A 25858-nucleotide genomic window follows, 5' to 3' on the forward strand; every position below is an offset into this window, starting at 1 on the left:
GTTGTTGTTGTTGTTGTTGTTGTTTTAAGATTGATTTATTTATCCTAGAGAGAGAAAGAGTGAGAGCACAAGCACGTGAGCAGTGGGGGTGGGGGGGGGGATTGGGAGAGGGAGAGAGAGAATCCCAAGCGGACTCCCCACTGAGCACCGAGCCCGACAGGGGGCTCAAGACTGAGACTGACAGGAGCTAAAAACAAGACTCAGATGCTCAACCACCCAGGCATCCCAGTCAGTAAAATGTTTTAATTATTATGCTAACATCAGGAGGTTTTTTGCTGAGAAGCTCAGAGTTCTTTAAATATATAAATTCAGTTGTATCAATATTCTTTAAAATTAATACATTTAAAGAGCCAGTGTAAGTCTGAGATGAGGATAAGCTGAAAGGTTTTTAGGTGACTTTGGCTATATCTTTACCTCCTACTGAGACCAGGAATAGATAGTTATGTAATAATAATGCAAGTACATGGAAGCCAGTCTGATGTGTGGATTGGGTTCAGACCTGTAAGCCAAAATGTGATGGCATATGGTGATGGTTTTGATTACAGAAGGGGCCCTTAAAATAACAATTTTCATCCCTTTTTATAGATTATCCTTCATACTCATTCACTGGATATTCTTGGCATATATGCATACATACAGGTCAAACAAATTGTTTTGTAAGCTTTTTTTTTTTAATTTTTTTTACTTACTAACATATTGTGAACATCTTCCATGTCATTAAATATTATCCCATCACAGCATTTCCTAGGTATCTTCTTTGAAACACAAATACCTGATGAAATGTAAGTCTTCTAAGGATACATAAGTTTCAGAGATGGTTCATACTCTCTCCCTTATTGGAGCACCTTAAAGCACATTAGTCTAGAAAGAATTCAGCAAAGACACCTACTTAACATGGTTATCCCCATTTTTAATAAACTTATTTGACCATGGAGTCCTTTTTGCATCTAGTACCTATTAATATCTCATGGGATTCCTGTTCTATAGAACATGCTTTAGAAAATGCTCCTTTTTCATTTGCAACAACATCGATGGGCCTAGAGGGCATTATGCTAAGTGAAATAAGTCAGACAGGGATACACAAATATTATATGATTTCATTTATATGTGGAATCTAAACTAAAGAAATGAACAAACACAAAAAACCAGACTCTTAAATACAGAAAACAGCTAGTGGTTGTTGGGGAAGTGGTTGGGGGGATGGATGAATAGATGAAGTAGGTTAAGAGGTACAGACTTACATTTAGAAAATGTGGTTGTAAAGCACGCATAGGGAATATAGTCAATAGTATTGTAATAATGTTGCCTGGTGGCAGATGGTGACTATATTTATTGTGTAAGCACTGAGCAATGCATAGAATTGTCAAATCAGTATGTTGCACACCTGAAACTAATATAACATTGTATGTCAATTATACCTCAATAATAAATTAAAAAAAAAGAAAATGCTTTTCTTCAAAATTATATTAATAGTTGTATAGTATTTTATTATAAGAATACACTATAATTTCTAGTGTATTATAAATAATGCTATGATGAATATCTGCAAATAATATCTTGTACATTCATGATTCTTTTTTCTAAAAAGTAAATGTATAAGATCAAAAAGTGTTCCAACACATTTGTAAGTTTATTTGTATCATCAAAAAGTCTGATGTAACTCATCTATTTTGAATATTTTACCTGTATCAGTATTTGTGAAATCTTGTGACAACCAGTGATTGTGTTACTACTTAGCTTAAGTTATGTTTGTACTCATTTTTAACTGCTCTAACAGTATTGAATTTCTTTTTTTTTTACTTTTTATTTAATTTTTTTTTTTTAAGATTTTATTTATTTATTTGACAGAGAGAGACACAATGAGAGAGGGAACACAAGCAGAGGGAGCAGGAGAGGGAGAACAGGCTTCCCGCAGAGCAGGGAACCTGATGCGGGGCTCGATCCCAGAACCCTGGGATCATGACCTGAGCCGAAGGCAGACACTTAATGACTGATCCACCCAGGCGCCCCTTTTTTTCTTTTTTTAGATAAACAATTTTATTTAAAATATATTACAAAACTTATGGGTCCACCTGAGACATGGTGATTTATTGTTATTTTTTTATTGAGATAAAATTGGTATATAACATATTAGTTTCAGGTGCACAACATAATAATTCAATATTTGTTTAACCTACAAAATAATCACCACAATACATCTGCTTACCATCTATCACAATACGAATTACCACCTTCACCTATTTTGCCCATCCGCCTTCAATTCCCTTTTCCTCTGATAACCACAAATCTGTTCTCTTTATCTGTATGGTTTTGGTTTTGGTTTTGGTTTTGGTTTGTTCATTTGTTTTGCTTTTTAAATTCCATATGTAAGTGAGATCATTTGATATTTGTCTTTCTCTGTCCGACTTATTCCACTTAGCATGATGCCCTTATATATGGCAGTATATATTGCCACATCTTCTATATCCATTTGTCCAATGATGGACACTACTGTTTCCATATCCTGGCTATTGTAAATAATGCTGCAGTGAACATGGAGTTGCATATATCTTTTTGAATTAGCATTTTTGTTTTCTTTGGATGAATACCCAGAGGTGGAATTGCTGGATCATATGGTAGTGCTAGTTTTAATTTTTTTAGTAACCTCCGTACTGTTTTCCATATTAGCTGTATCAATTTACATTTCCACTAGTAGTGTAGGAGGATTCCCTTTTCTCCACATCCTCTCCAACTCTTGTCATTTTTTTTATCTTATTAATAATTGCCATTCTGGCCAGTGTGAAGTGGTCGTTGTGGTTTTGATTTGATTCTCTGATAATTCGTGATGTTTAACATTTTTTCATGTGCCTGTTGGTCACCTCTATGTCTTCTTTGGAAAAATATCTGTTTAGATCCTCTGACCATTTTTATTTGGATTGTTTGGTTTTTTGTTTTTGTTTTTGCTCTCAAGTTGTATAAGTTCTTTATATATTTTGGCTATTAACCCCTTATTGGATGTATGATTTGCAAATCTTTTCTTCTATTCAGTAGGTTCCTTTTTCATTTTGTAGATAGTTTCTTTTGCTATGTAGAAGCTTTTTAGATAGGTGTAGTCCCATTTGCTTATTTTTGCTTTTGGAGTCAAATCCAAAAATTCAATGCCAAGACCAATGTCAAAGAACTTACCATCTATCTTTTCTTCTAGAATTATTATGGTTTCAAGTCTTTCATCTATTTTGAGTTCTAATTTGTTCAAGTCTTTAATCTATTTTGAATTCATTTTGTATATGGTATATGTAGTTTTATTCTTTTGAAAGTGACTGTCCAGCTTTCTCAACACCATTATTGAAGAGACTATCCTTTCCCCAATGTATATTCTTGGCTCCTTTGTAGTAAAGTAATTGGCCATATATGTATGGGTTTATTTGTGGACTCACTATTCTTTTCCACTGCTCTATGTGTCTGTTTTTATGCCAATACCATATTGTTTTGATTATTATAGCTTTGTAGTACAGTTTGAAGTCAAGGAGTTTGACACCTCCTTGTTTATTCTTCTTTGTCAAGATTGGTTTGGCCATTCAGGGTCTTTTGTAGTTCCATATAAGTTTTAAAATTATTTGGTGTGGTTCTGTGAAAAATGTCATGGGAATTTTGATAGGTAATGCATTGAATCTATAGATTGCTTTGGTTTAGTATGGACATCTTAACAATGTTAATTCTTCCAACCCATGAGCATGGAATATCTTTCCATTTATTTGTGTCCTCTTCAGTTTCCTTCACCAGTATCTTTATAGTTTTCAGTTTGCAGGACTTTTACCTCCTTGGTTAGATTTATTCCTAGGTATTTTATTCTTTTTGATGCAATTGTAAATGGAATTGTTTTCTTAATTTCTCTTTTTGGCGGTTTATCATTAGTGTACAAAAATGTGACAGACTTCTATATAGTGATTTTGTATCCTGCAACTTTTCTGAATTCATTCATTAGTTCTAATAGTTTTTTTATGGAGTCTGTAGGGTTTTCTATATATAGTATCATGTCATCTGCAAATAGTGACAGTTTTACTTCTTCCTAATGTGGACTGTTTTTTCTTGCTTAATTGCTGTGACCAGGGCTTCCAGTACTATGTTGAATAAAAGCGATGAGAGTGGCGGGGTGCCGGGGTGGCTCAGTTGGTTAAGTATCCAACTCTTGGTTTCGGGTCAAGTCATGATCTCATGGGTTGTGGGATCGAGCCCCATGTTAGGCCCTGTGCTCAGTGCAGAGTCTGCTTGAGATTCTCTGTCTCTGCCCCTCTATCTGCTCATGCTCTCTCTCTCTCTCTCTCTCTCTCTCTCTCTCAAATAAATAAAATCTTTTTTAAAAAAGTGATGAGAATGGGTGTCATTGTCTTATTCCAGTCTTAGAGGAAAAGCTTTCAACTTCTCACTATTGAGTTTGATGTTAGCTGTAGTCTTGTCATACATAGCCTTTATTATGTTGAGGTATATTCCCTCTATATCCATTTTGCTGAGAATTTTTATTAAAAATGGATGCCAAATTTTGTTAAATGCTTTTTCTGCGTCTATTGAGGTGATCATATGATTTTTAGCCTTCATTTGTTAATGTGGTGCCTCATGTTAATTGATTTGCAGATGTTGAACTGTCTTACTACCCTGGAGTAAATCCCACTTGATCATGGTGTATGTTCCTGTTAATGCATTGTTGAATTCATTTGGCTAATATTTTGTTGAGGATTTTTGCATCTGTGTTCATTAGGGATATTTGGCCTGTTATTTTCTTGTTTTGTGGTATTCTACTCTGGTTTGTTATCAGGGAAAAGCTGGCCTTGTAAAATGAGTTTGAAGCTGTTCTTAAGTTTTTTTGGAGGAGTTTGAGAAGGATAGGTATAAAATCTTTTTTGAATGTTTGGTAGAATTCACCAGTGAAACCATTTGGTCCTGGACTTTCGTTTGTTGGGAGGTTTTTTGATTCCTGATTCAATCTCCTTACTAGTTATCAGTCTCTTCAGATTTTCAATTTCTTCATGATTTAGTGTTGGAAGACTGTATGTTTCTAAAAGCATCCATTTCTTCTACATTGCCCAATTTGTTGGCATATAATTGTTCTTAGAACACCAATGGTCCTTTGTATTTATGTGGTATCAGTTGTAAATGTCCTCTTTCATTTCTGATTTTATTTATTTGAAGTCCTCTTATTTTCTTGCTGACTCTAGCTAAAGTTTTGTCAATTTTATATTTTCTAAGAACCAGTTCTTAATTTTATTGATCTTCTCTTTTGTCTTTTTAATCTCTATTTCATTTATTTCTGCTCTACTCTGTGTTGTTCCCTTACTTCTAACTTTGGGCTTTGTTTATTCTTTTTCTAGTTCTTTAGATGTTAAGTTAGATGGTCTATTTGAGATTTGTCTTGTTTCTTGAGGTAGGCCCGTATTGCTATGAACTACCCTCTAATTGCCTTTGCTGCATCCCATAGAAGTCGGATTGTTGCATTTCCATTTTCATTTGTCTCAAGGTATTTTTTGACTTCCCCTTTGATTACTTTATTGACCCTTTAGTTCAGTAGCATGTTGTTTAATCTCCACATACTTGTGATTTTTCCAGTTTTCTTCTTGTAATTGATTTCTAGTTTTCATACTGTTGTGGTCAGAGAATATGCTTGATATTATTTCAGACTTCTTAAATTTATTGTATTTTTTTGTGGCCTAATATGAGATCTATCCTGGAGAATGTTCTGTGTGCACTTGAGAAGAATGTGTGTATTCTGCTGCTTTTGGATGGGATGTTCTGTATAAAATATCAAGTCCATCTGGTCTTATGTGTCATTTAAGGCTGATGTTTCCTTGTTGATTTTTCTCTCTGGATGATTTTTTATTGATATAAGTAGGGGTATTAAAGTTCTCTACTATTATTGTATTGCTGTTAATTTCTCCTTTTGATCTGGCAGTATTTGATCTGGTAATATTTATATGATTAGGTGCTTCTCTGTTGGCACACAAATACTTACAAATTTTATATCATCTTTTTGGATTGACCCTTTTCTCATTGTATGATGCTCTTTGTCTTTTGTTACTGTCTTTGTTTTAAAGTCTATTTTGTCAGATACAAGTATAGCAATACCACTTTTCTTTTTGTTTCCATTTGCATGGAATATCTTTTCCATCCCTTGATTTTCATTGTGTGTGTGTCCTTAGATCTAAAGTTAGTCTCTTGGGGCGCCTGGGTGGCTCAGTCATTAAGCATCTGCCTTTGGCTTAGGTCATGATTCCAGGGTCCTGGGATCGAGCCCTGCATCGGGCTCCCTGCTCCGTGGGAAGCCTGCTTCTCCCTCTCCCACTCCTCCTGCTTGTGTTCCCTCTCTCACTGTGTCTCTCTTTGTCAAATAAATAATATCTTTAAAAAAAATAAATAAAGTTAGTCTCTTTTAGGCAAAGAGATGAGTCTTGTGATTTGCTTTTTTTTTTTTAATAAATCCATTCAGTCACACTGTGTCTTTTGATTGGAAAATGTGGTCCATTTATATTTAAAGTAATTATTGATAGGTATATAACATATTGTCATTTTGTTAAGTTTCCTGTCTTTTTGTAGTTTCTCTCTGTTAATTTCTTCTTTTCTTGCTGTCTTCCCTTTTGGTTTAATGCCTTTTTTTAGCTTTATGTTTAGATTCCTTTCTTATTATTTTTTGTGTATCTACTATAGGTTTTTGGTTTTTGGTTTTTGGTTGTTTTTGGTTGAGTTTCATATATACATAACAGTCTATATATAGCAGTCTGTTTTAAGTTGATAGAAACTTTAATTTGAATGCATTCTAAAAGCTACAATCCCTCCCCCACATTTTATGTTTTTAATATTATATTGTACATCTTTTAATTTTGTATATTCCTTAACTGACTATTGCAATTATAGTTAATTTTTCTACTTTTGCTCTTTAGCCTTTAAGCTGATTTTATAAGTGGTTAATTTACTACCTTTACTATTTATTTGCCTTAACCCATTAGATTTTTAGTTGCATATGTGTTCTAGTTATTAGATAGTGCCCTTTCTTTATACCCTGAAGAAGTCCCTTTAAAATTTCCTATAAGGCCAGTTTAGTGGTGGTAAACTCCTTTAGTCTTTCTTGTCTGGAAAACTCGTTCTCTCTCCTTCAATTCTGAACGATAATTTTGCTAGGTAGATTATTCTTGGTTGGAAGTTTTGTTTTGTTTTTTTTCCCTTTCAGCACTTTGAGTAGATTATAAACCCTCTTCTGGCCTGCAAAGTTTCTGCTGAAAAATCAGCTGATAGTCTTATGGGGGGGGCGGGGGTTCCCTTGTATGTAACTAGTAGCTTTTTTTCTTGCTGCTTTTAATATTCTCTATCTTTACCTTTTGATATTTTAATTATAATGTATCTTGGATTTTTTGGGGTTCATCTTATTTGGAACTCTCTTTGCTTTCTGGACTTGGATGTCTGTTTCCTCAGGTTAGGGAAGTTTTCAGCCATTATTTCTTCAGTAAGCTTTCTGCTTCTTTCTCCCTTCTCCTTCTGGGACCTCAGTAATGTGAATGTTACTACCCTTAATGTTGTCTCGTAAGTCACTATCTTCACTTAATTTTGTTTTTTTTTTTACTGCTCTTTTTGGGTGAGTTACATTGTTTTGTCTTGAAGCTCACTGATCTCTTTTTCTACTTTGTCTGGTCTCCTATTAAACCCCTGTAATGTATTTTTCAATTCAGTTATTGTATTCTTCAGCTCTGTGACTTCTGTTTGGTACCTTCTTATATTTTCTGCCTCATTGTTGAAGTTTCACTGTGCTCATCCATTCTTCTCTTGAGTTCAGTGAACATCTTTATGCATACTGCTTTGAACTCTTAATCACGTGAATTATTTAATTCCACTTCATTAGGATGTTTTTCTGATGTTTTTTCTTGTTCTTTAATTTGGAACATATTCCTCTATTTTCTCATTTTGCTTTACTCTCTGTGTTTGTTCCTGTGTATTAGATGAAACAGCTACCTCTTCCAATCTTTAAGGAATTGGTAAGGAATGGGTAAAGTTATGGGCATGCCCCACCCTCAGTGCTCTTTCCTGGCCTTGGTAAATCCACGGGTGAGCCCCAGCTCCAGTGCTCTTTTCCTGCATTGCCAAAGCTGTGGGCATGTCCTACCCCAGTGTTCCTCCCACATCTTGCTAAAGCCATGAGTGTGCTCTGCACCCAGCACTCTTCCCTTGCATCACTAAAACCCTCGGCACTCTCCTGCAGCCTCACTAAAGCAGGACTTCTGTAGGAGATGAACCTTGTTGTTCAGCTTTGCCCTAGCTCTTGGTTGTCTCATGAACTTTTGTGATTGTTTAAGTAGACTGATTTATTCTTGATAGGTCCCCATTGTTGAAGGTGTGCCAAGACCTGTCAGTGTTCCAAACAGAGTGATCTCAGTCAAGACCTCCTTTCAGGCTGATTGGAAACAGATTCTCAGGCAGCAGCTTTTAAAGAATGCAAATAGATACATTTCTGTGGGACTACAAGTGTAAACTCTGCTGCCAGACCAGGAGATCTGGAGGTGTCCCCTGGTCAACAGTTACAAAAAGCAGGGCTTCAGACAAGTGTATACACTTCTTTCCGGGAGGTACCAGTGAGCTGTGACAAGGCCAGAGGAAGGCTCAAAGAAGGTATCTCCCTGCCTTTGGTCCCTGAGAGCACCTCTGTAATCTCTAGATATGTGACTAACATGAAGCCTGTTCCACAGGTTGAAACTCCAGGACAAGTAGATGGGCCTTTTTCACAGGCAGACTTGATTGCTGTCTGTGCAGTGCTGTGGGTTTGGTAACCTGTGCAGAACTGTCTTTCTGATTTTTATAGTCCTGTGGGGCCCAGCAACAGAAGCCCCTCTGCTACCAGGTTGGGTGATCAAGGGGTATCCCTCGTGTGGACTGTGCTTGATGGCCAGCTTTAGTGAGGCTACAGGAGAGTGCTGAGGGTTTTAGTGATGCAGGGGAAGAGTGCTGGGTGCAGAGCACACTCATGGCTTTAGCAAGATGTGGGAGGAGCACTGGGGTAGGACATGCCCACAGCTTTGGCAATGCAGGAAAAGAGCACTGGAGCTGGGGCTCACCCATGGATTTACCAAGGCCAGGAAAGAGCACTGAGGGTGGGGCATGCCCATAACTTTACCCATGTAGGAGAAAAGTGTTGGGGGCCAGACACCTGCACTTGCCACCAGTACTAGCAAGGTAGAGAGAGATGGAGAGTGGGAAAATGATGCTCTCCATCTCCAAAGAAAGTCCCCACTTGTCCCTGCTCCTTCAGCAGACACTTTTACATTAGCAAATGAATCTTCATGTATAATCCAGTCATTTCTCAAACTGCTGACTTTGTGCTGGGTCCTGCGAGGAGTGAGTCATTGCACAAGCTCCTCAAAAGGAGTATCTCAAATCCCTGCAGTCCCCCAGGAGGACTGGGTGTATGCCCCATTGGTTTTCAAAGCCAGATGTTTGGGGGGGCCTTGTCTTTCCAGTGCAGGTCCTACAGGGTTGGGGTGTCAGATGGCATAAACCCCTCACTCCTCAGAGAGAGGCTTCAGTATTGTGAGATCCCTCCCTATTGTAGGTCACTACCAGGGTTTGGGGTGAGATCGAGTCTCTGCTTCTGCCACCCACCTTGATGTGGCCCTTTTATCCCTTGTTGTGGAGGGGGCTATTCAGCCTGAATCAACAGGAATTATTCCATATGTAACTGTAGTTTTGGTATATCTGAGGAAGGAGGTGAGTTCATGTTCTTTTTATGCAGCCATCTTTGACTACCTCATAATTTAAATATTTTTATATGTCTTGTTTGAAATACTGAATATAAAATATATCAAGAGCATGTGATTTATTTTTACAAATATTTGTCACTTGTTAACCAAGTAGCTATTTAGTTAAAAAAGGTTTTTTTCCTACAACTCTAGATGTCTTTGTAAATAACCTTGAATGATTTGAGAAACATTTATGTAATAAAATCTTTAATTGAGTAAACTAATCAAAATTTATTGGCTATATTATTCTTCTCTTTAAACATTTATTGTATATAGTTTTAAAAATTTATATGTGTTTGTAATTAGCAGTAGAGATGACTAGAGCTGATGTGAACTGGATGCAGCTATGGACAAATGTGCAACTCTTCCACTTTATTTCACTTCATAAATGCAGAGAGATATAGTGTAGTAAGTCTCCAAGCAGTAAAACTCAGATGAACTTTCAAATCTCCTTTCTTTTTCACTCTGTTTTACTGATTATTTCCACTTTCATTGTTGCAGTGGGGTCAGATGAACTGGATAGCTACATGTATCAGACAGTGGGTCATCACGCCATTGATTTGTATGCAGAAGCGATGGCTCTTCCCCTCTATCGCCGCACCATAAGAGGAAGGAGTGTGGATACAGGACGAGTGTACACCAAATGTGAAGGTGATGAGGTTGAAGATCTCTATGAGCTTTTGAAACTTGTTAAGGTATGCCCAGTGACCAATTACATTAACTGAATTATTTAGTAATAAATAATTAACAACTGTTAATCCCATTACCTGAATTATTTAGTAATAAATAATTAACAACTGTTAGTGTTCCAACTATTCTTTGAAAAGATATTTTGTCTTTTTGGATGAAAAGAAAACTTACTATGTCTTTATATTAAGTACTATTTAAAAACAAAACTTTTGGTATTGTTTGGCATTCAGGATTATCAGATGATATTTAAGTTTTCCTTAGGATTTTGTAGCTGATGAAATTTTAATCTTTTTTTAAGCAAATACTTATTGAATGCCTACTGTGTGCATGGTATATAGTTCTAGACACTGGAGATAGGGCAATGAACAGATCAGACAAAGCCTTGTTCTGCTGGAGCTTACTTTCCAGTGGAAGCAAACAGACAGTAGAAAGACAAGCAAATCATATGCTTGGTGGTAAAGAGTATTATGGAGAAGAATGAAACAGTCAAGGTGATAAGGAGTGATGACAAGGGGTGGTCAAGCAAGACCTTTCTGGTATGGTGAAATTTAAATAGACCTAATGAAAGTGAGAGACTGAGCCTTGCTTAAATCTAGTAACAGAGGTATGAATTAAATACTTAAGTCCTGGTACATAAGAGTTTAGCAGCCATTGTGCATTCATTGTTAATTTTTCTAAACAGAAAATTTAGGAGAGAAAGTATGGGACTCATATATCTAATAGATACTATATTCAATACATGTTAATTCATGGAGATTATTTTATACTAAGCCATTATCTTTTCATTTTCATTGATAGTTACCTGTTTGAATACATTCTGTATTCTTCTTAATATGAATTTTTTTCAGTCAGCTATAGTCAATTCATACAAGGCGTATCTAATGAAATAGAGACTTTAAGCTGATATTTCCTGCTTGTCTTAGCATTTTTTCACAAAAGAAAGGAAGATTTCTGTCCTTTCTACCAAGGGACATTGCATTTCATTTTCTCATTCTTCAGAGAAGCTCAGCTTTTCAGAAGTTACATTATGAACTAATGTCATGAAAATTTGCTGGTCTCAAGTAGTTACTTCAGTGTTATACTTTAAATTTGATGCTGATCAAAGCTTAATACCAATTAAGGATTTTGATTAAGAAAAATATATGAAGATTTAAATTCTTTCGAAGTTTGCTTGATTGAAATATTTCTCATTTTGTATGTCAGAACATTTTCATTTTTATTTACCCTTTAAAAAAGAAACTGATAGGGAAAATTTTTAGAATAATGCCATAATTTAGTTATGGATAGCATAAGAAGTAGATATTTTTCAAAGGAAATTTCAGGGACTTCCTTTCTTTCCTGTGGGAAGATACATACTAATAACTATTTTGATTTTCAAACAAGGGAGAAAGGCATAAAAGTTCCACCTTAAATGGTCTTCTCTATATAAATAAGATCTTGACACTGTTCACTTTAAGGTGTGAAATAATGAGTGCAAAGTCTGCATTTTTTAAGTTTCTTTTTCAGGGTACAAAGAAATTGGGTAATAAGTTTTTAGCATAAACCGATACTACAAAATGGTGGGACTCACATGAGAAGTAATTGGATTGCTTAAAAATCACTGATAACTGATAACTTTGGAGAAACTATGTGATAATAACAGCCTTCCAAGAAAGGGAAGGATAATAAATTACTAATCAATTTAATTAAAAATGGGCAGATTAGTAGTAATTAAGAAGAAATTTCCTTTTCGATCCATGCTGTCTTTGGAGAAATGGATGCTTTGCCATTATCTTTATAGTAACCGTCAGTTATGACATAAATTAATGCTAATGTTAAATCTTGACAACTGCTTTGGAAGTTCGTACATGATAATTATAACTATAGTTGAAAGAGGTGTTATCAAGTTGTCGGGGACTAAATAGTTCCTTCTTTTTCTGTATAGAAATATTAATTTTACTGTAGGATATTTTAAGGACATAAATATTGGAAATATATTGCTTTTATGGAAGATATTGTATAACGAGGTTTTATAGTTAAATCCATTTATGAAACACTGGTGTAAGGATTCCAATAGAGGTTTTACATATTCTAACAAATAATTGAGTAATTATGGAAAAAAATGAATCTAGAAGAGCTATAATTCTTCAAGTTAGTGTTTACTCATTCTAAGAAAAAGATGGAATTGCAATTTTTTAATCCTTTGAATATTAATGAGCTTTGGAAGCATTTAGATTCATTTTCATTGTAAACATTTATTTATAACAGGTTGCAGTTTTGTGACTTTTATATGTACGTCAATCTTTTGGTTTTGTATCTCTTTTTTCCCCAAAATAGTAGAGCTAATTTTTGAGTAGGAGAGGTTTCTTTTTGCAAAGTATGTTAACGACTAATTGCTGAAAAGAAGTCGCAATGATTTACAGAGTTAAGTTTCTTAACTATTTTGTAGAAGTTTTGAAAACTAATAGAAATGTAATAAGCCTTTATAGCTCATAGGTTACCACGTGATTATGACAAGTAGATACATATGTGTATCTCAAGGTTACAAGATAACCTGGTTTTCATATAGCTAGCCTTTTTTTTAATTCTTTAGAATTTATTTAATATTAAAATGTCTCCATGGTTTTCATCTGTATTAATTTGGCATTAGATAACTTGGATTATTTCCTGGAAATACAGTAATTTTCAAATTCTTTGTGTTTTCTTTTTAAGTCATGGAAGAAATGTAATCATTACTGAAGGGTACATGTAAACACCATATCCCTATGGAGAATATATTTAAGGATTAACATATTCATTCTTTCTCCAGTGGTTTGGAGGCACTTCTTACTGTTCCTGATATCTTCCTCTTTCTTGGTTATTCCCTCTTTTCAAGTAGAGTCCATCTTTAAGAAACTTCCATAGAGAAGGTACTTTGAAATCCTTACATTTTGGCAATGTTCCTTTTCTGCCCCCACATTTCATGGATACATTGAACTTAAAATTTTAGATTGAAAAGTAATTTTTCCTCAAACCATTGAAGGTATTGCTCCATGGTCTGGTAGCATTTTGCTGATGAGAAATTTGAGGCTGATGTGATTTTTGTTCTTTTAAGCTAAGTCGTTTTTCCTCCCTATTAACTTTTATGATTGTGTCTTTATGGTTGGTGTACTGAAATGTCACAACAATGCATTCGATATTGAAGGTTGCTTCTCCAGTATCCGTTCTGAAGCTTCCTGTTGAGTGGCAGCATGTCCCTGTCCTCTTTCCCATAATGACCGTTCAGGGATGGTATTAATCCAGGTGAAAGCCAGTCACAACATGGCATTCTCCTGACTATGGCGATTGGATCAGGGATGGTTTTGTTAACCTATGTGTACCAAATAGAATGAAGCCTAGGATGAGAGATGGTTGGCAAAAGATAAACACTTTCTCTAGTACAGAAGGATGTGTGGATGTAAGACCTAGAACTGCTATGGCTTTTTGTTTTTGGATGGAAGAAAACCTGATATCAAATCTGACACAAAACATAGCAGAACCCATATGATTGCAGTTTGAGGATGGCTCTGTTACATCTTCCTTTATTTGATAATTTGCTCTCCTGATTCTCTCTAATCTCTTTTTCTGTTACTCTCACTGATCAGATGTTAGACATCCTAGATTGAATCTTCATGTCTCTTGTCTTTTTTCACATTATTTTCTACTCTTATGTCATTTTGTTGTACATTATGTGAGATTTCCTTTTTAAATGCCCTACTTTCTTAGCAATCATATTTTCGGTATTCAGTAACTTTTAATTGTTTATTGATTGTTTCTTTTTTATAACAGCTTATTTCTCCTTCAATAGATATAACATCATTATATCTCTCTTAAAATACAAATTAGTTTTTTTAAACATCATCTTTTGTTTCCTAAAATACTAATGTTTTCTTTAGGGCCTTTTTTCTCTTATTTTTTTCTCTTTCTCTTTCTCAGCTGTTTTGGTTGTGTATTCATATCTAAGAATAAGGCAAGAGCAAAGCTGATTGTGAACATTTTTGATTTTAGAATTTTCATCCCTACATCTCACACTTGTTATACCTGGAGTTCAGGATAATGTAGCCTAGTTTGTTTTCTTCCTTGGCTTTCTTCTCTTCAGTGCGAATAGTAGGTTACAGCTTCTTATGCTGATTTATCAGTCATTGTTCCTTCTTGATCTACTGACTCAAGAAATTTATTGAAATCCTTTTGCCATTGATGTCTGCCCCTGCCTGCCCCACATTCTCTTTGTTTTCTAGAGGTTTTACCTTTGTTTTTATTTTAATGAACTCTCTTCATCCAGAAATCTGTGTTAATTTCTTTCTAATGGAATTCATTTCATATTCTTCCCAAAGTTGAATATTCAGTTTCAGTCTTCCTCTTCTAATCCTTGCTACTTTTCTTATCTCATATTCTTTTTCTCATTAGGCATTTTATCTTGGTGTCGATGATCTTAAATTCCTTAATTAACACTTATATTATAATTTGAATATGATAATGAGTAATTGTCTTTGTTTTTTTAAACAGAATGTTTACTTTTTATAGAAAGGTTTATAAATGATTTTTTAAAAACTAGATTTTAACTTAATATTTTTAGAAAATATCAATTGCCACTTTACTGTTTGTATTGGTTAGATTTATGTTGATTACAAGAGTTTCCTTCTTGGTTTGTCTCTTTTTTGCTTTATTCATTTGTTTTGTTTCTTCCATATGTGAGTGAAATCATTGGTATTTGTCTTTCTCTGACAGATTTATTTCACTTAGCATTATATTCTCTAGATCCATCCATGTTATTGCAAATGGCAAGATTTTGTTCTTTTTTATGGCTGAATAATATTCCATTGAATATATATGCCACCTTTATCCATTATCCATTCATCTATCAATGGACACTTGAGCTCCTTCCATAATTTCACTATTGTAAATAATGCTACAGTAAACATGGGGGTGCATATATCTTTTCAAATTAGTGTTTTGTATTCTTTGGGTAAATATCCAGTAGTGGAATTATTGGATCATATGGTAGTTCTATTTATAACTTTTTGAGGAACCTCCATACTGTTTTCCACAGTGGCTGCACCAGTTTGCATTCCCACCAATAGTGCACAAGTGTTCGTTAAGAAAAAGAGACTTTATTGACAATAACCTAAAGATAAGTTTGGCTTCAAGTAAACTAGATACAGGACACAAATTATATAATCAGAATCTTTTTTTCCCCGTTTCCACCTCTTTCTTTTATTTTCTGTTGATTCCATTCTCTGACTAGACCCTTACAGTCAGAAGATGGCTCCTGGTTACATTCTTCCTGGTTCAAATCTAGTAGGAAAAGCTCCAGTCTTTTAAAATAACTCAAAGGAAAACCCAATTATATTTCATTGTCACTTAGTGGCCTGACTTGTATCATCCGTGAGCCACTTGTTGGGAGAAGATGATTTCATTTGACTGGTAGGCTTAGGTCATGTGCCATTCCCAGAGCAAGAGATGGAGTCATGATTACTAGAACTGTATTTTACTGTGGTTCTGTGGGAAGAACCCATTGGGGGTAAAGTGGGTCTCCAAATACAAAGCAGGCTATTGCTGGTAGAAGTGCAAACTGTGTCAGGGAGGTAAAAAGCAGCAGGTTTCCTGAAAAATAGATAGGTTTCAGCTGCTTACAAACTTGGGCACCATCCTAAATTGTTCTTCTTTCAGTATCTTGCTCCTTTCTTCCATCTCTTCTCTACCTCCTTCCTTCTTATCCTCTTTCAAAAATAGTTGATCATTGGAACCACAACAGTGAGCTTATACTCTGGGACTTGTATTCAGTTGCTCATGATTTCTCCACCTTAATATTCTATAGGCATGATAAAATCAACAAATTCAAAATTTACTCGTTCTCTTTCTGCACGAACTTGCTCCCTCTTAGTTAAAATCATCCTCATTTACCCTATCACCTGAGTCTAACCTGGAGCCTCACTACTGGATTTCCACTCTCTCTCAATTCCCATGCCAACCACTACTATTAGGTCTCTAGGACTTGTTGATATTGCTTCCATGACTTCTGATATCTGACCCTTTGCTCTCATTCTCACCATTACTGGTTTTTCACCTGTAGTGTGCAAGAGTCTCCTAAGTTGTTAACTTGCCTTCGGTATTGCCTTGTGTACCATTCAGCCCCTCTGCTATATATATCTGCATAAATACTTAAATAACCCAGTATTAAGACAAACAACAAACACATTAGCCTGACACAAAAGACTCTTTAAGAAGAGACCCTTGCATTCCTGCCTGTCTGATCCTGTCATTCCCACACAAATTTCTGGGTTCAAGTTATAATGAACTAATTAGGTTTCTGGGAGATTGCTTTTCATGTCTGAATCTTTGCCTGTGCTTTCCCATACTCTGATCTCTATGCTGAAGAACCTCTTCTCACCTCATACCCTTCTATGAAATTGGCTCTAATTTATCTACTTCCTATCTTTTCCTTGTTTGCTTGTCTATACCTCTACGGTTTTTCTCATGATATTAGTAGGATTGCTTATGTGACTGTCTCTTGCTAGACCGTGAGACCCTCAAAGACATAGGCAGGGGTGCCTGGGTGGCTCAGTCGATAAGCATCTGCCTTCGGCTCAGGTCATGATCCCAGCGTCCTGGGATCGAGTCCCACATCAGGCTCCCTGCTCCACGGGGGGCCTGCTTCTCCCTCTCCCACTCCCCCTGCTTGTGTTCCCTCTCTCGCTGTGTCTCTCTCTGTCAAATAAATAAATAAAATCTTTTAAAAAAAAAAAAGACATAGGCAGTACTCTTCATTTTTATATCTCTAGTGTCCAACAGTATTTCTGGCAAGTGGATGACTTTTAAAGGATTGTTGAACAAATTAGTCCAAACTTTAACAAATTATATTTTATATAATAATTTATCTAATTCAGGGGAGCCACAACACTGTTACAAAATACGATGTAAAACCATTAGTAAATTCATTTTATTTTTGTTTTTCCACTTAGAAGCTTGCATGGAGTAGGCATCATTGTGAAACTTTGCAAAATAAGATATCCTATCAGATTTGGCAGTGTAACCATTAAGTGTACCAAGAATAATTTCCAGCTCAGAATATTTTATAAAAATGCTGAACAGACACTTCTTCAAATTGTTTTTGGTATCTGCATGTTAGAAAACATGCTTATTATGGTGGAAAATTGCTCTGTGGATCTCTTTTCACTTTGAATCTTGGTGAAAAAAACCCTAGATGGTTGGGTGGCTTGAAGCAAATCCAAAGGGTTTAGAGTATGAGAAACATATAAGAGGGCCTTAAGATTTTCAGGGAGGACCCAGACATACTGTTAATTAAACAGGCAGCTAGCCCTGTACAGATTGCTCCTGGCTCTTCAGCATCGCACAGCTTGCCTCAAGCCCTGTCAGTTCCCAAGATTTTGGACATTAAACCTGGTCCCTTGGCACAAGAAATGTTTTGCTAGTATCGATTCTGGACCCCAAACAGAAGAGTTGGAATTAGCACAGACAAGTGTCATTTTGACTCCCAGGTGTGATTTTATTGAGGCTGTGTTATCGCCGGCCCTTCAGACAAGAAGGTCAAGCATGCATAGAAAGCACATGATGGAAGATCTGTCTGGAAATAAAATGTTGGATTATACTTGTCAATTATTATAGTTTGTAAACTTATCACAGATCTAGAGTCTTCATCTGTAGATTCCCCCTAAAACCTAGAACATGTGACTACCTCATTGTAGCAAAATGATCATTCTGTCTCCTCAACCTTGAACTTTCTCCACTTGGTATCACTGATAGTGTGTGAATATTAAACATGCACATGTATACTCTTTATTTTTTGCCTGATTCACTGCCTGTATAAATTCACTTGTTGACTTTTATGTCCTTGTATTCCATTCTTCTACAAACTGTAGGTTTCTATTTTAACATCTACTCTATATATTTTAAAATATGTTGGGTATATTTGACTTGTCTTTCAAGCCTCTGTTGTCTGTGTCCTATTGACTTTTTGTCTTTTTTCCTGACTATTCTACCATTTATTTTGTAAGAAACTTTTTGTAGATATCTACTTTGGAGTTGTGTTGTCTAAGACACTAGATGTATGTTTCTGTCCTACAGTCTTTTACTTCATCTCTAGACCTGTAGTTTACCTTGTCTTTGTTATATTGTCTATTAAATGTCTGAGAAAATATTATCAAAACTTAAAAATATAAATTACTTTATTCATTTATTGTCATCCTTAACATGTTTTTGTAGCACAGGACTTTATTGATAGTCACACAACAATATGATAGATCTTAAACTGGTCTTTTTACATCTACTCCTCCCCCCCTTTTTTTTTAAGAGAGATGGAGCACATGCACATGCAACCAGAGGTGAGGAAGGGCAAAGGGAGAAAGAGAATCCCATGTGGGGCTCAATCTCATGACCCTGAGATCATGATCTGAACTGAAATCGAGTCAGACTCTTAACCAACTGAGCCAACCAGGTACCCCATGACTTTCCGTTTTAAATTGGGAACATCTTCATTCAGCAGATTTGTAGTTCCTAAATCATACAATAGCCATAAAAAGCAAAGATAAGATCAATAAATATTTAGAGTTTTTTAAATTATTATTATTGTTAAGAGATGATTCAATGGAGGCCTTCTCTGTGACATGCTGATGTGAGAAAAAATTGAGTGAATCCAAAGATTGTATTAATTGACCTTGACTTTTCCTGTTAACTTTAACTTGATACTACTGCAATTTAGACTCTTTTATGTCTTTCATTCTGCAAACATTAATAGGATGCTTATAATGTACCAGTAGTGTAAAGAGATGTATGAGACAGTCTCAGCCTTCACAGAGCCTGAGGAGATAAGACACATACACAAAGAAAATACTACAAGGTAGAATTACCATTGGAGAATGCAATTTAAAGGGCTAGAGGGATTCTGAGGAAAAAAAATCTTGTGTTGGGGCATTGGGAGGACCTTATGGGGGAGATTACATTTGATATCCTTGAGGGTTGTTTCGATTTTGACAAAGGCAGCATGGGTGATTGGCTTAAAGAATGTTGCAAATTAGGGGCAGAGCTTAGCCAAAGTCATGAAAGCAGGAAATCATGAGATATATTGGGGAAATAGCAAGAAGTTCAATGTGGCTAGAGCTCAGAGTTTAAGGAGTAGTGGAAAATCAGTCTGAAAGGTTGATTGAAGCAAAAAGAGTGCCTTAAATTTTAAGCCAAGGGTTATTTAGGCAGTAGAAAGCCCCTAAGGTGGTATTTTCCTCAGTTTAATGTGTCACACCATTTTTTTTCCCTTTAAATGAAAGAGATTAGAATAAAATAGAAAAATATCAAAATGCATTGTACATAGTAAGGTTAATTATATTTTGTGAAATGTGCATTCACATGTGTGTGTATGCATGTATATTATGTGTATTCTAGGCTGTTAAATTGTTAACAGTTAAACAAATTTGAGAAGAAATGGATGCTTTCTTAGAGACATATAAACTACCAAAACTGAACCAGGAAGAAATAGAAAACCTGAACAGACTCATAACCAGTAAGGAGATTGAAACAGTAATCAAAAATCTCCCAATAAACAAGAGCCCAGGGCCAGATGGCTTCCCAGGGGAATTCTACCAAACATTTAAAGATGAATGAATACTTATTCTTCTGAAACTGTTCCAAAATAAATAAATAAAATAGAAATGGAAAGAAAACTTCCAAACTCATTTTATGAGGCCAGCATTACCTTGATCCCAAAACCAGACAAAGACCCCATCAAAAAGGAGAATTACAGACCAATATCCCTGATGAACATGGATACAAAAATTCTCACCAAAGTATTGGCCAGTAGGATCCAACAGTACATTAAAAGGATTACTCACCACAACCAACTGGGATTTATTCCTGGGCTGCAAGTTGATTCAACATCCACAAATCAATCAATGTGATACAATACATTAATAAAAGAAAGGACAAGAACCATATGATCCTCTCAATAGATGCAGAAAAAGCATTTGACAAGGTACAGCATCCTTTCTTGATTAAAACTCTTCACAGTGTAGGGATAGAGGGTACATACCTCAGTATCATAAAAGCCGTCTATGAAAAACCCACAGCAAATATCACTCTCAATGGGGAAAAACTGAGATCTTTTTCCCTAGGGTCAGGAACAAGGCAGGGATGTCCACTATCACCACTGCTATTCAACATAGTACTAAAGTCCTAGCCTTAGCAATCATGCAACAAAAAGAAATAAAAGGCATCCAAATTGGCAAAGAAGAAGTCAAACTCTCACTTTGCAGATGATATGATACTTTATGTGAAAACCCAAAGACTCTACCCCAAAACTGCTAGAATTCTTACAGGAATTCAGTAAAGTGGCCGGATATAAAATCAATGCACAGAAATCAGTTGCATTTCTATACACCAACAACAAGACAGAAGAAAGAGAAATTATGGAGTTGATCCCATTTACAATTGCACCCAAAACCATAAGATACCTAGGAATGAACCTAACGAAAGAGGCAAAGAATCTGTACTCAGAAAACTACAGAATACTCATGAAAGAAATTGAGGAAGACACAAAGAAATGGAAAAACGTTCCATGCTCATGGATTAGAAGAACAAATATTGTGAAGATGTCTATGCTACCTAGAGCAATCTACACATTTAATGCAATCCCTATCAAAATACCATCAATTTTTTCCAAAGAAATGGAAGCAGAGGTGGATTGATAAGGCTTGATGGTGGCTTAAACGAAAAGATGGTATTTAAATAAAAAGTGATAGGGAGTCTATATAAAGTACTTTGTAAACTAACAGTTCCAGTGCTAATTAATTCAGATTTCACTGGGCAGTGTTGATAATCAAAGTGAATTACAATAGCTATATATTACAAATATTACGATATTAAATTTTACAGCCCCCTATCTTTGTCATCTCTTTAATCTGGTATAGGATGGTATAGAAGATGCTTCATATCAAGCTGGGGTCATTTAATCAAGATTAACTCCTAATAAATGTTAGTTTTACAACAGGTGTTGGCAAGGATGTGGAGAAAAAAGAACCCTCTTGCACTGTTGGTGGGAATGCAAACTGGTACAGCCACTCTGGAAAACAATGTGGAGGTTCCTCAGAAAGTTAAAAATAGAACTATCATATGATCCAGCAATTGCACTACTGGATCTTTACCCAAAGAATACAAAAACACGAACTCAAAAGAATACATGCACCACTATGTTTATAGCAGCATTATTTACAATAGCCAAGTTATAGAAGCAACCCAACTGTCCATTGATTAATGAATGGATAAAGAGGTGATGTATCTATACACACACACACACACACACACACACACACACACACACACACAGGAATATTATTCAGCCATGAAAAAGAATGAAATCTTGGGGTGCCTGGGTGGCTCAATCGGTTAAGCATCTGCCTTCAACCCAGGTCATGATTCCAGTGTCCTGGGGTGGAGCCCTGCATCAGGCTCCCTGCTCGGCGGGGAGACTTCTCCCTCTTCCTCCACTGTTCCCCCTGCTTGTGCTCTCTCGGTCTCTCTCTGTCAAGTAAATAAATAAAATCTTTAAGAAAAAAAAAGAGAATGAAATCTTGCCATTTGTAATAACATGGATAGAGCTAGAGAGTATAATGCTAAGCGAAATCAGAGGAAGATAAATGCCATATGATTTCACTCATAGGTCGAATTTAAGAACAAAACAAATGAGCAAAGGGAAAAAGACAAACCAAGAAGGAGACTCTTTTTAACTATAGAGAACAAACTGATGGTTACCAGAGGGGAGGGGGGTGAGGAGTGGGGAGATGGGTGAAATAGTTGACGGAGATTGAGGAGTGTACTTGTTGTGATGAGTACCCAGTGATTAAAATAAAAAATAAATAAATAAATGTTAGTCTTGATGGTCCTTTTAATTGAACATTTAATTTTTTTCATGTTATATGTGGTACATAGCAACCAAAATATTTTATCCTTTTTTCTCAATTCTAAATAAAATCACCTAGTGTGAATTCACAGGAGGAAGCAAAATGTATGATATTAATGAGTTTAACATAATAATGCATTTAGGTGGGATTTAAATTATCATAATAATTGCATTGAAAAGTTATTTACTGGTTTTTACCAGTAAATTACTGGTAATTACTGGTAAATTACTGGTAAACCAGTAAATTACTGGTATTTACATGTAAAATATAGTCTTTTTAGCTTTATTGATATAATTGACATGTAATATTGTATAAGTTTAAGGTGTACAGTGCTTTGACTTGATACATTTATAAATTGCAAAACGATTATCACCCTAGCATTAGCTAACACCTCCATTCCATCACTTAAATTACCATTTCTTTTTTGTAGTGAGAACACTTAAGATCTACCTTTTTAGCAACTTTCAAGTATTTAATAAAGTATTACTAGCTGTAATCACTATGCTGTACATTAGATCCCCAGAACTTGTTAATCTTATAGCTAGAAATTTGTACCCTTTGATCAGCATCTTCCCATTGACCCCACCCCCCAGCCCTTGGTGACCACCACTCTAGTCTCTGTTTCTCTGGGTTTGGATTTTTTTAGATTCCGCATGTGTCTTTCTCTGACTTATTTCACTTAGTATAATGAGATATATGTAAATCACATGTTCTTTATCCATTTATCTGTTGATTGGTTAGGTTGTTTCCATATCTTGGCTGTTGGGAATAATGCAGCAATGAACAATGGGAGTGCAGATTATCTCTTTGAGATCCTGTTTTCATTTCCTTTGAATATATACCCAGCAGTGGGATTGCTGGGTCATATGGTTTTAGTTTTTTTCAAGAACCTCCATACTGTTTTTCCATAGCAGCTGTACCAATTTACATTCCTACCAACAGTGCCCGGGTAATCCCTTTTCTCCACACCCTCACCAGCACTTGTTATCTGTTGCCTTTTTGATGATAGCCATTTTAACAGATGTGAGGTGATATCTCATTGTGGTTTTGATTTGTATTTCTCTGATGATTAATGATGTTGAGCACCTTTTCATGTACCTGTTGGCCATTTGGATGTCTTATTTGAAAAGATACCTATTCCATTCCACTGCCTATTTATTTGGGGGGGGGGGTTGTTGTTTTTGCTGTTTTGTATTGTTTGCTAGTGAATCGTATGAATTCTTTACATATTTTAGGTATTAACCTTTTATCAGATATATGATTTGCAAGTATCTTATTCTATAGGTGTCTTTTCATTTTGTTGATTGTTTCTCTAGCTATGCAGAAGATTTTTTTAGTTTGATTTAGCTGCACTTACTTACAAAATATAAAGTCTAAATAGGTTCTGTAGGCTTTTGGGCATGATGTCAGATTGAACCTGGCTTCAGGCCTGTAAATTAATTGACCCCTTATATTCCATTTATGGTTTTCCTCTCACTCTATAATTTATCCTTCAAACTCCTGCCGGATTAGTTTTACTAAAGTGTAGATGCAATCACATTCCTCTCTTCACCAAAATGTTGCTTACCATTGATTTGTCAAGTGCTGTATTATATGACTTCAACTTATCTTTCATCTTTTCCCAGTATTCCCCTACATAGAACCTACTTTCCATCTATACTAGAGTATGTCAGAACTCATTTTTCCCCCCACAGTCCATGTCTTTCCTGCATAGTACTGTGTTATAGGCAGAATAACCTTTCCTCTCCAATTGCTTCTTCACATGTCATCTCCTTTTGATATTTTCCTTCAAATGCCCCTACTGAATGTAATATCTTCCTCTCTGGAACCTTCATATAACATTGTGTTTCTCTTATAGTACTTAATCTATTTCGATATACAGAGCTACTAGGTTTTGTTTTGTTTTGTTTATCTTGTGGATTTTTGTTTAAAGATTTTAAGTACCTTGAGAAGCAGGGATTGTATTTCATTTTTTATTTTTTATGGGACTTTATACAACTGTTGAACTATACAGGCATTGTGTTTAACTATACTCCTCTGGAATTCATTTATTGCATCTGTAAACTATGGATATATCTTTTTTTATTTATCTGTTTTGAGAATAAAGGTGAAAATATATGAGAGTCTCTTTAGGTTTCTAGGAAGAAAGATGCTGTATAAATTAGTTTTGTTTTATTTTTTGTTGTTGTTTTTGTACGCTGCCAACTACATGTTAGTGCCAGGTCTTCTTTCTTCTTTATTCCATTGCTTCCAAAATAATCCAGTGAAGCTAAATAAAGTCAGGTTTTTTTTTTTTTTCCATTACATACAAAGTTCCATTAGTGCATTAATATTAAGTAGTAGCTGCAAGTTGGCATTGAGATGAGTGTAATTCCTCTTGACTTTATTAGTAAGTTAATACAGAGAAGAAAAAGAATGGTAATTGTTCAAATTGTGAAAGAGGTTTTAATACAGGCAAATTTGTATTTTATATTAGATTGAATTTATCTTTCTACATTTGTTGCCTTTAATTTTTGGCCCTCTTGAGTCTTTTTCAGACTCTTTCATTCAGATAATTGAACCTTCTAAGGACATGTGGAATTGATGTTTTCTATCTAGTTACCTACATGAATAAACTGACGCATGGGTCGTTTCAAAAGAAAATAGGGAAGTGAACCCAAAGATGACAAAGGTTTTTATTTATAGATGCTTTCTTCCAATCAAAACTTATTTTGGCATGTTCTTTTAAGATTTAATCCTATGCTTATCCTTAACATCTAAGCAGTGTATTTTCTATTAACTCATTTATAAAAAGCCTCAAGCAAGAACTTCCATTTGAAAGTTACATGAACTGACTTTAGAGAATTTAAACTTTTGAAAGAGAATATGAAAAATTAAGAGATTTTTAAAATGGCTCTTTAAATGTCCAGTAGCAATAGAAAAGGGCCATTATGTGCAATCCTGTATGTGAAAGCTATTACCTCTCAGTGCCAGTGGAATTATGTCGCAGTTATTCATAACATCTACAGTGCTGGGTCATGTGGTTATTTTGTATACTTACACACATTGGGTGCTTAATGAGCAATTGTTAAATTAAACTTAGTGAACAAAATTAAGCCCATCTAACCCTGACAAAATTCAGCTAATATTGTTCCTGATAGATTTCTATAAAAATACATTGAGAAATCAGAAAGGCAGAAATTATTTATCAGACATTTATTAACTTCCTTATACAGAATTCTTTGCTTCCTAATATAGGATTGGTTCCAGAGCCATTGAAATGACCCAAGGTCTATTTTAAGACCAGTTGCCTTATGGATTCTTTCCTACGTACTAATTTTGCTGGGAAATGAGGAGGGTAGGGAGAATCATCGTTATTTGGTAAATAATTCACAGTCTCCCTTTTGAGCTTTTCACAATTTAGCTCTTTTAATAATTTTTACTGGTCTTATAGTCATTTTGGTGACTTTCTTAACCCTCACCAAAGTTCTACTGATTTGAGTGGTCATATAACCTGGACTTGGTCATAGAAAGCTA

General features: G+C 35.3%; 1 protein-coding gene across 5 annotated transcripts in view; it reads left to right on the plus strand.

The window, feature by feature from the left end:
• The window catches only part of DPH6 (diphthamine biosynthesis 6), a 186290-nt gene that overhangs the window by 6399 nt on the left and 154033 nt on the right, over nucleotides 1-25858 (plus strand). For all 5 annotated transcript variants that reach the window (XM_036109152.2, XM_078053406.1, XM_078053407.1 and 2 more), the window contains exon 3: nucleotides 10251-10444. In XM_036109152.2, the coding sequence (XP_035965045.1) occupies nucleotides 10251-10444 (194 nt within the window). The remainder of the gene's footprint in view (nucleotides 1-10250; nucleotides 10445-25858) is intronic.

This window comes from Halichoerus grypus, chromosome 8 (assembly GCF_964656455.1).
Source record: "Halichoerus grypus chromosome 8, mHalGry1.hap1.1, whole genome shotgun sequence".
NCBI classification, from domain to species: domain Eukaryota; kingdom Metazoa; phylum Chordata; class Mammalia; order Carnivora; family Phocidae; genus Halichoerus; species Halichoerus grypus.